General features: G+C 46.2%; 1 protein-coding gene across 1 annotated transcript in view; it reads left to right on the forward strand.

Moving 5' to 3' along the window:
- The first annotated feature begins 7,195 nt into the window (after positions 1-7,195).
- The window catches only part of itga7 (integrin, alpha 7), an 80,567-nt gene continuing 75,947 nt past the window's right edge, over positions 7,196-11,815 (forward strand). The window contains exon 1 of the mRNA XM_063214855.1: positions 7,196-7,803. Coding sequence (XP_063070925.1) covers positions 7,538-7,803 — 266 coding nt within the window. The 5' untranslated portion in view covers positions 7,196-7,537. The remainder of the gene's footprint in view (positions 7,804-11,815) is intronic.

Here is an 11,815-nt window from a genome sequence, read left to right on the forward strand (position 1 = left end):
AAGCTGGGGCTGTCTCGGTGATCACAATTATGCTCTTTTATTGCCTGTGACATTTACCCACTTCATAGCCTGATCAGAATCTGGCTAAACGTGTGAGCCAATCTCTTGACCACAAAGTGGCCTTTTTGGAATTCAGACAAAATGGTTCTGGAAGCTGACTCATCAAGTAGATACACTGGGCCCCATTGTGCATAATTAAGATGGCCATACCGCTTAAAGTAGGGCAACATTAGGCTGAAAGAGTGAAAATTCAGATCCCAGGTAGCTTCACGTTGTTCTCTTGTGTATTGCAGCAGAACAGTAACCATATCCATATACTGCCACCAGTTCACATCATCAGATTGACTCTCAGCAATATCATGCAGAAGATTTCTGTCCTTTTCCTGATACTGGAATGAAATCAGTTCACTAATGTCTGAGGATCATCACCATTAGCCATCCTAGCAAGACAGGTAGAGAAGACTTGGCATGAGAAAACCCTAAAGGGATTGCAGAGTAAACTTGTGTGCCATGGCTTTGTTGGATGCCTTTCCTGCCAGAACAAGTTCAACAGGGCATTATTCAAGCAATCCACCATCCATACATTGGTCAGTCCAGATCCAAATGTTCTCCTATGGCCTTAAGGAAGTTGATTGACAAGTTACGTCCTCCTAGGCGAGGTATTCATCTGTTGTTCTATTCTGAAATTGCCCACTTTAACTCTTTAAATCTGCAGTACAATGTTTGGTCAACTGTGATAACTGTTCCTGTCCAAAATGTTAAGATATGACAATGCATTTGTATTCAAAGTATCAAAACGTGTGCAGTAGCGAGGACTATTGGCAAATACCCCGCAGCAGTCTGTTGTTCCTTTGATGACAGTGACTGATTGAACACTGACCAAGAAGTCTTCATGTCTAAGTTTTGACAGTGCAAGAAGAAAGCTAGATCCGTAGCCTTTGCTTGTCTAGCATACTTATGCTCCTCTCCAGATTTTCCAAAGCATGATTAAGCAATGGGTGCTGAAAAAGTTGGCTTGAATGTCCTATGAGTAATCCAGAGAGGATGTAGCTCCATCAGGGCATTTGGCACATTTAATGTATGTCTAGTAGACACTTCTATATCTTTAACAGAATCATCAATTGGTTGACTTCTCTGCCATGCTGCCATTTGTGTTGCATGGGAAGTATTCTTCCCGTCAAGTGTTTCATCCAGGATATCAATGTGTAGTGGATGAATTTATCTGCCACAATGTTTGTTGGAATAATGGCACCACTCTCTTGGTTCAGTGTTTTAGAGTGCTCTCAGGTAAGGAGGACCTGGACTTGGAGGACCTGGTCGTAACTCAGACAATGACCTGCCTGATTGAATAGTCATATTAGGTCTTTTACCCAATAGCTGGATGAAGAGTACAGGCAAGACTGACATGTTTCGGAGTCCATTTTTTGCCATCACTGACACAATAAACAAAGACTTTAGCCTCATTCAGAACTCTTCTTATTGGAAGTTTTTCCTTGCCACCAATTCCATCATCTTCAAGAGATGTCTGGCCACCAACAACCAGGCTGAGTAGCATGTATAGACTATCTGGAATGTATGCAATAGTATCTGATAGAATATGTAAAATATGTCTGAACATTTTTCAAAATTTACGTTATATGTAATATCATGGTGTCATCTAGCGATTTCTGGACAGTTTTCAGAGAGCCAATAGCAACTTTCAGTGATTTTTTGGAAACACTAAATACTTCACATTATGCAAAGTATTTCTAAAATACTTACATACATTTTCTTAACCATATAAACACACATAGGCAACAAATATCTTATTAGAAAAGCTAAATATTTAAAACGTTTAGGCTAACACCTAGCCTACAATATTAGCATTATTAGCATTCTAGAAGCTATTTTATACTTTTTAAAATCCTCTATAGTAGATACATTCATCAACAAACATTAATGGGACACAAAATGTTAGAAAAGAGCATTTATTTCCAAGTACAGCAATACTTGGTAAAAATGCTCTGTCAAAAATAGTGTATTTTGGCAGCCATTTTGTTTTTCAAATTTAACTGTCAAAACCTCAAAATTCAGCTTGGGAACCAGTCTAGTTGAATTCAGCACACTTAAATTATGTTAAGTACATAGGTTCCCAACTTTTACTAAAAAATGCTTCTAACATTCACAAATATGAAAAATGTGTCTAGACTAGGACAATTAGAAATGATAAATGATTGAAGAATTTCTTTTGAATAAGCTTTTGATACAGTTTTATCTGTAGACTATTTTATATGTAGCCTACCACTTTCAGCACTGCTCATTTTGAAACTTCAGTATGTTAATGCTTTCTTAACATATTTGACACACTAAATCATTGTGGTGATAGGCTACAGTTCATGATTTTCTTTCATCATTCAAGCTATTAAAGTAGCTTCCTTATGCAATGAGAGATGCATTTTGATAACAGGAAATTAACCCCTCTTCTAATGCACCTGTTAGAAGAAACCCTCAATTTAACATTAATCTATAGGTCAATTTATGAGTAGGCTATACACTGAATACTATATTAATTTGAATATTTTGCAAGTGCTGCATAGGCTACATTGTGATAAATAATCTATCTCCCTCTTCTCATCTAGTCAAACCAGGCCAGGATGAGGTTGAGTTAGAGAGAGCAGTAGGCCTAGAGTAGGCCTAGATTACTTTTGCTGTGAGTGTGGTCATCTATTGCATTTCTAAACCACTGGCCAATCTAAGATTCATTTTAAATTTATAGTTGATATAGTCAGCGCACATTTCCTGGTGTTTTCTGGTAGCTGAAAGAGAGATTCATGCATGAATATTGCGCCTTTTCGCATAGGCCGCTTGGTCAATAAGTAGTCGGATGTGCTCCGCTGATTATGAGGGGCCGGTCTGGGCCAAAATTGCCCGGGCCATTTTGTTCTCCCAGTCCAGGCCTGCTGTCAGTGAATGCTAATGAAACAAGTGTCAGTATAAGCCCCCCTTGAGGAGATAGATGCTGTGGGTTCCCATGTCTGAGGCCAACTTTGCTGCCAATTAGCTCGTGCATCTGAGAAATGTATACGAGCCCATGCGCCAAGTGTAGGTGCGTCATTGACTTGAATTTGGAAGAGTTTGTGTCGGTGCTTCGCTTGGGAATAGACAGGCATGTCAAAAAGTTGATGAGGGGTGGGTTGCGACTCGCCTTCCTTCCGCGCCTAGAACAATTCGCTCTGAAGTATGTGCCACCCCCTCCATGATGACAGATAGAAAAATCAGTGAAGAATTCTCAGCATCCGAGGGGGTACATGGATGAGCCAAATGCCCGCTCTCACTTACACAGTTTGACCTCTAGAGGGCGGACAATGCCCTCTTGTTTGTACAACATTGAAGGAACTTGCTGCCAAACCTTGCAGCTCAGGGCAGTTTATCACCACACAGTGGTAGCCCAACAACATGATCAACTATTAGGCTACAGACCAGAGGAAGTAGGCTTAATGGAAAAATGCTGTGAATGCAGTCAGGGTTCTAAAGTAACTCCAGCCTAAAGTAACTCCAGGCAACCGGCCAAATGCTGGTTAAATTTCAGTTTGGCTGGTAGAAAAGACTAACTTACTCACCACTTTGACCCAGTAGTGAGTGTGTGTTTGGCTAGTAAGATTAACATCTACCAGCAATTTTGGCTAGTGAGGAAAAAGGTTAATTTAGGGCTCTGAATACAGTGTGAGATGCAGCTGTCGACTCATCATTTCTGATCTCTCCTAAATCAAGAGTTGCACTTTGCTGTAAATGTCTGCAATGCATTAAGGGATGGGCTTGCCTTGCACACAAAAATAAGGTGTGTGCGTCGTCCTGCATCCTCAAATATCTGCAGATGAATTATTCATTCTGTAGGAAAACGTGCCTGAGTGTCCGTCCGTCCAGCAGAGTGGAGGTGACATCGTAAAAAAGGGACAAATCCATTGCAGTCAACTGGCTCGGTCGTAAATGACAGCTGCATAAGGTCAAAGGGGGGAGGTGGAGAGAGAGAGAGAGAGAGAGAGAGAGAGAGAGAGAGAGAGAGAGAGAGAGAGAGAGAGAGAGAGAGATCAGCTGGTCCACCACTCTGAGCAGCTGTGTGGAAGTGCCCTTACAATGCAGTATGTGCCTTAATAACTGCCCTCTCTGCTCTGCTCTGCTCTGCTCTCCTCTGCTTGCAGTGGTCACCCTTGGCTTTGCACAGAGCTGGCCAGGACAGGACAGGACACTGGGACAGGAGGAGCTGTTGCTGCCTGCATGGTTGGTTGTGGTGGGTGGTCTTCTCTCTTGCCACCTACTCAACCCACCCACTACAACAGGGGTTCCCCACCTTTTCCAACTTGAGGCCCACTCGAAATTGTCACAAATGTTCGGGGCCCACCTCTGACCCGATTACGAATAAAACTCACATAAATCAGCAGCAACACACACCCAAATGTGGTTATAATTAGAATATTATTTCAAGGCCCACTTGGTATACCTTCAGGGCCCACCAGTGGGACCCGGCCTATAGGTTGATAGGTAGGCCCCTATTTTCCAGGGTGTGACAGAACCTGACTGGGACCGGGAGTGGGATGTCACTATCCTGATTATCATCGACTTTCAAATCTCTTCGAGACTTGGTCTGACCAAGAGCATAACAATTCACATTTCCCAAACGGCATTTCCCAAATGGCCTCCCTTGGTTTGCTAATGATTGTTTGCTTCCCAGCAAAGTGGGAGGAGTTCCCGTATTTGCGGGAACTCAGAAAGTAGGCTGCATTGCTCTTGACCGGACTGGTAGCAACGCTGAAGCTGTTGCGTCACTAGGAGGGCATGGCCTGGCTTAGGACGTCACCAAGAGGAACCAGAGTTGCGCTCTTCATTCCCTATGGTCACCTGTCATCTGTTAATTAAGTCCTCCTCTACCCCCCAAATCATATTATCCACACACATGCCTCCATTGTGGTGCGACTGGCTACTTCTTTTTTTCCTGCGGGGGCCAACCCTGGCAGAAGATTAATTTTCTTAATCAAATCTCCGGTCAATAGCTCCAGTCCCTTAGATCCTATCTTCTACTTGCCTGATTTCATTGTGCAGGGGGGGAGCCTGATTGGTACTGTAAGCATTTAACTGTTCTGCCCAGTCGTGCGGGTTTGGTCGTGTCTTCGCCATTGGAAGTCAGTGGGTGCGTTCCAATATGCAACCTTGTGTCCTCCACTTGTGCTTGTGGCCTCATACCAGGAAGTAATATGTCATGATGATGTCACTGACAACAGCATTGTATTTCAATATCTTGCAAAAGCTCAATTGTGAAGTCTTTTTCTCATTTGCAATTGGGATGGTGAGTGAAAAACAGTCCCCCAAAAAGTTGTTGTGGCTAGGCTGACAGCTGGGAAACTTTCTCGTTTTGTCCACGGAGGAGGGGCCATGAGGCAGGGTGAGGCCACAAGCACAAGTGGAGGAAGCAAGGTCGCATATTGGAACGCACCCCGCCTGTGTCCTCCTCCGCCGCATGGGTGCTGTCAGTGAGCTTCAGAGGCCCTGAGGTGTGACATGAGCTTGTCTGCCTTCTGGTTCAGTGTGTCTTTTGCTTTCCATTGTCATAGAGGGTCACGTCGAATCAGGAAAAGTTGACAGTGCTCAGCGCGCTCAGGCGTGTTTTAATTGCAGCGGGACAAAAAAAAAACATTCCATCAGGGTCCCCCGGTTCATCTCGTTTATTTCCTCCCTTGTTTTTTGGGGACGTTGCGCATTGTTCTTCTCTCTCTCTCTCTCTCTCTCTCTCTCTCTCTCTCTCTCTCTCTCTCTCTCTCTCTCTCTCTCTGTCTCTCTGTCTATCTTTCTCACTCTCCATATTTCTTTCTAATTCTTCTCTTTTTCATTCTCATTCTTTCTCTCTCATCTTCATTTCTTTCTTTCTTTCTTTCTTTCTTTCTTTCTTTCTTTCTTTCTTTCTTTCTTTCTTTCTTTCTTTCTTTCTTTCCCTATGTCTCATGGTCATTCTTTCTCTGTGATTCCTGCACCTGAGGGCTGGGGGACATCTCTCTCGTCTCTCTCTCTCTCTGCTCTGTTGATCTAGGCTGGGCCTGGCCGTCTCTCTGGGCAGCAGATAAAGCCCTCCTCTCCTCTCCTCTCCTCTGCTGTCTCTTTCTCTCTCTCTCTCTCTCTCTCTCTCTCTCTCTCTCTCCTCTCCTCTGCTTTCTCTCTCTCTCTCTCTCTCTCTCTCTCTCTCTCTCTCTCTCTCTCTCTCTCTCTCTCTCTCCGTCCCATCTCTTTTATTCAGCGCCAGCCAAGTATCTTGACAACCTTGCCTGGTATTTTGGCACGGGTCCCTTGAGTGTTGATGTCAGCTGAGAAGGGGTGGGGTGTGGGGTTGGGGGTTGGGGTGTGTGTGAAGGCAGGCAGAGAGAGAGGGGGAGCAGGAGAGGGAGGGAAAGAGAGAGGGGGAGAAGGAGAGGGAGGGAAAGAGAGAGGGGGAGGGAGAGAGAGAGGGTGGGAGACAAACAGTGAGAGAGAGAGAGAGAGAGGGGAGGGGGGAGGAGTGAGCGCGCTATTCAAGGCACTTGTCCTCTGTCTCTCACAGAACGAGCCAGTGAGCGAGTGCAGAGAGAGAGAGAGAGAGAGAGAGAGGTGGGGGTAGCCGCGCACCCACACTCTCACACACACACACACACACACACTCACTCAGAGACACACTCACACACACTCTCATACCAGCATGCATGCACGCTCACTCAGTCAGTCATTCAGTCACTCAGGCACACACACGCTCCTGCTCACATACACACACATGCTGCACGTAAACTAGCCACACACACACACACGGCCGGCCACGTTTTCTCCGGCCACCTTCAGAGTGACAGCAGCAAGAGGAGTGAACGGCAGCACTGCACTGCACAGGACGGGACGAGACGGGACGGGAGAGGAGAGCGAAGCGGAGAGGAGCCAGTGGAGACCAGGGGCTGACCGAGACAACAGGAGTGCACTCGCAGGAGAGAGAGAGAGGGGGGCAGAGGGAGAGAGAGAGAGAGAGAGAGAGAGAGAGAGAGAGAGAACAAGTGGAAGCCGGGACACCGGAGCAGGGAGGACACACACACGCACAACACAGTCAGGGAGAGAGAGAGAGAGAGAGAGAGAGAGAGAGAGGGAGAGCAAGTGGAAGCCGGGAATCCGGGGCAGGGAGGACACACACACGCACAACACAGTCAGGGAGGGAAAGAGAGGGAGTGAGAGATTGAGAGGGAGATCAGCACAACTCCTGTGTTTTATGCTGCAGCAGCGGCACTGAAAGCACAAGGGCCCCACAGAGGGTGTGGGGGGAGTGGACCTACCATACCGCACTCACACAGGAGCCGGACCGGACACGGACCGCACTCCAGCCGGGACAGGAGAGGAGAGGAGAGGAGAGAGAGGAACTCACCACACACACACTCACATACACACATTCAGTGGAACTAGACCATACTGTCACCGACAGACACACACACACACACACACATACGGAAACACACAACAGACCCAAAAACTCTTAACACTGTGAGGAGTTCCACTTTGAAACATGGCCACATCATCTCTGCTGCACTCATGGAGGAGAGGTGGTGAGGTGTCCCCTCTTCTGGGCACCTCCAGGAGAGGAGGAGGAGGGCTGGGCCGGAGCTGGGCCGGCTGTGGCCCGCCGCTGCTGCTGCTGTGCCTGCTCTTTGGCCTGGGCTCCGGCTTTAACCTGAACACCACGGCCCCGCTTCTTAAGGAAGGGGCGGCCGGCAGCTTCTTCGGATTCTCCACCGCCCTGCACCAGCAACTCACGCCGGAGCCAAAGAGTTGGTGAGTGAGTCTCACAGTCAAGTTGCTTGTGCATGTGTGTGTGTGAGTGTGTGTCTGTGTCTGTGTCTGTGTGTGTGTGTAAATGTAATGTGTGCCAATTTAAGCACTTTTGAGTTTTAATGAGCTAATGTAGAATTGATATTTTCATTTAGATAAGCACAAAAATGAACTAGTTTACATTTGTGGCTGTGTTTGTGACTGTTGCTGTACCTTTAAAGATGACGGATGTGCCAAAACTCAGCCATTGCTTTTTCCTCGTGTGTGTGTGTGTGTGTGTGTGTGTGTGTGTGTGTGTGGGTGTGTGTGTGTGCGTGTGTGTCTGTGTGTGTATGTCTGTGTGTGTGTGTGTGTGTGTGTGTGTGTGTGTGTGTGTGTGCGCGTGTGTGCGTGCGTGTGTGTGTGTGTGTGTCTTCCAACAAGACATTTACTTGTTGCCAGTTTGTGATACACAGTGTTTATTTGGTTCCATCGCTGTCAGCTGTTGGGGCTTTATTGGTCTGTTAGCCAGTGTCTGGATTTGATGAGTGTAAATCAGGTGTGTGTGTGTGTGTGTGTGTGTGTGTGTGTGTGTGTGTGTGTGTGTGTGTGTGTGTGTGTGTGTGTGTGTGTGTGTGTGTGTGTGTGTGTGTGAGAGAGGGTAAAGGTCTGTGTGCCTCTGGGTGCCTAGATGCCTAGTAGCTACTCTATGTACCCTGTATCAGATGTGTCTGAAAATAGGGCCTTTGGATACCCTTCTCTCTCTCTCTTTTTCTCCACTTGGGTGTGGGGACTCTGGCTTGTTTCTGTTCTGTCCTATATGAGTCTGTCTGTCTCTTGTCTGTCTCTTGTCTGTCTGTCTGTCTGTCTGTCTGTTACCTTTCTTGAGATCTGTTCCGTGGTAGCGAATGGTAGCCAAGTTGTCTTTTGCATCATTCCATGTCGAAGGGAAGCAGGTACAGTACATAGGTACAGGGCCGTAACCAGACATTTTCAAATACCGAGGTCAAATACTGCGTGCTGTACTGCATATATATACATTTAGAATGCTTCAAACACTTCAGTCAAACTCTTAACCCCTTAAGACACGACTTTATACATTTGTTGTTACCAGTATGGTAATGACCAAGTTGTGGTGCATTACTAAAAGCCTGTGTTGTGTCATAGTATTGTAGTGCTATAGTAGTTAACTTTCAATGTTGATTACAGCGTGCCATAGGAGGTACGGTGTGCATTAAGGGGCTACGTTAGTTTTCATTAATCACTGCCTTGAGGATAAATGGGGGTGGCGTATACAGACTGAATTTATCATTGTTGATCATATATCAATTTTCATAACAGATCAATTTTACATTACTGAAAAAGAAGACCGAGGACATGACCTCTGTGTCCTCAATGGTAGTTACGGCCATGCATAGGTACAGGTTTCAGGTACTGAACACAGGTGTGTACTGTACTTTTTCGATGCCGATATTACTGTATGTCAAATAAACTACCAGCAAAGATACCAGTGTGCGGTGATTCATCCTTCATTTACTTGGATTACTCTTACTGCACATCACCAGCACCTGTACAGTGGTTGTGCACAGGGACGTTACTTTGAGTACTATTGTATGTAACTTACACCTGCTTCGAATGCATTGAACCAAAGGTGTCTGACATCACATAAAAAAGGCGTCTTTGCCTGTGAGTCTTCAAGCTACGAGAACAAGTCAAGTGACTCATAACTAAACTAAACCCTTTTGGTCGTGTGTAGCTGTCCATCCTTGCACTCAAGTGGTGCAAGTTTTATTCTTGCGAGCGCACACACTGCCCGTGTCCTTGCCAGCTGGGAGCTTGTAGCCGTGCACTTTAGCTTATTTCTCCTCTCCTCTCTCTCTATTGCTTTCTTTCTCTTTCTTTCTCTTCCTCCTCTTTCTGTGCGTCCGTGTCCCCATTGATATAACATCACGTTGGGGGTGATTTAGGGGAGTGCTATGAGAGTTTCATTATGGTTATGCACCGCGGGCCACTCTGTGTGTGTGTGTGTGTGTGTGTGTGCGTGTGCGCGTGTGTGTGTGTGTGTGTGTGTGTTTGTGGTGCGCAGCAGTGTGGCCACAGGCGTGTGTTTAAGTGGAGCCTGATTGATGGGGGAGTGGGTTTGCCAGCCGTGCAGGGCCAGCAGCGCAGCACGGGAGGGTCCAGCCTGCTGAATCAGCAGGTAGAAATGAGGAGGAGGACGAGTAGTGTAGTGGAGAAGGGAGGATGGAAGGAATACAAAGAGAGAGAGAGGAAGAGAGAGAGGGGAAGAGGGAGTCACCTGTTCCAAACCAATGACAAACACAAGAGGAGGAGAGGAAGAGGAGTACAGTGTACATACTTTGAGGAGAAGGGAGGATGGGAGAGAGAGAGAGAGAGAGAGAGAGAGAGAGAGAGAGAGAGAGAGAGGGGGGGGGGGGGGGGGGGTGCCTAGGTGGGGGGGGGGGGGGGGGGGGGGGGGGGGTGGGGGGGGNAGAGAGGGGGATAGGGAGTCAGCTGTTCCAAACCAATGACGAACCCAAACTACCTGACAAGACATTTTAAACATCAGTAAACACTCAAGATATTTAATGAGAGAAGAAGCATTTTGGGTGTATATCATTTATAGGCTGGGGTTTAATGCGTGTTAACAAGATTTATAGACTGTTTTATAATTCAAAACAGTTCAGAACCATTAATGGTCAAGAATTTGTAATGCTCTAGAATATATGTGCATAGTTTACTCACCTTTATTTTTCACCCCTCTGATTTTACCTCCACCAGTGTCCATGTCGACACAGAGGGGCTATGTCATCGTGTTGCCATAAATTGAGAGTCATGCACTTTCTGATCAGTTGCTAATGGCCTCTCAAATGTTTAATTTCCTCTCGGGTGAATTAAGTATTTTCTTCATCCATTTGTGATGACACACAACTTTGACTGAGCCGAAACTCTGACTCAGACATTGGTCAGAGAAAGAGAGAGAGAAAGAGAAAGAGAGAGAGAGAGAGAGAGAGAGAGAGAGAGAGAGAGAGAGAGAGAGAGAGAGAAACAGACCGAGACGGAGAGGAGAAATGAGAACGAGTGGAGCTGTTTGGATTGAGTGCCGCCACATCGCCACAAAAGATGCTGTCAGTGGCTTTGCTCATTGATTGCTATATTGGTGTTACGGTATATGGAATAAAGGGAGGGAAACAGAAGGCCCAGGCTGAGAGTCCATCCCGCCCCATGCATTAGTGATGAGGACTTCATTGGGCTGGGCTGGGCTGCTCCTCCTACCTGCCTGCCTGCCTGCCTGCCTGGTGTGTTCCTGGTGATGGGTGAATGATGAGGTGCAGTGGGGAACACTTGCTTTCATCTGCTTTGATGACTGATATATAGTGCACATGGCATCATTGATTTAGGCCTAAATGTCATCGGAATGGAGGGACCTCAGTTTTTTTCCCCTACAGAATTGTCGTAAGTCAAAGGTACATGCCTATCGTCATTGATGCTGTCCTGACTCTTGTCATATAAAACAAGTACATTTTTGTGAGGCAACTGTAGAAATTACATTCACAAGACAAATTCTTTATTTCTTCAAGGGACCTAATCAAGGTCGTACCGTAGGGCTTTGTTGCCAAGGTGGCCGCCTTAACAATAAAGTGCTGGGGGAAACCCTGGACCATTATAGGGTTATATCTGTGCTCTGACGGCACGACGACAACAACCCTGGCTCTTACGGTAAGAGTAGCGCCAGCTTGGTGCTCCAGAGGCCTTGGTTTAAACCCAAGTGGGGTAGCTCTCCTTCACTCCTGTACAGTTAGCTATGTTGATAACTTATACCTTCCTGTCATAGATGATATAAGCCTACATGTTATCTATTTTGGTGACTTGTACCTACCATATATCATTAATGACTTACTGTATGTCATCTACTTTTATGACAACTGTAATACCTGTGCGTCAGGGTCAGAGATGACTATACCAGTATGTGACACTGATGACTTGTGTCCATATGTCATTGATGACTCGTGTCATCTATTTTGATGACTTATGC

Source organism: Engraulis encrasicolus, chromosome 14 (assembly GCF_034702125.1).
Source record: "Engraulis encrasicolus isolate BLACKSEA-1 chromosome 14, IST_EnEncr_1.0, whole genome shotgun sequence".
Classification (NCBI taxonomy): Eukaryota; Metazoa; Chordata; class Actinopteri; order Clupeiformes; family Engraulidae; genus Engraulis; species Engraulis encrasicolus.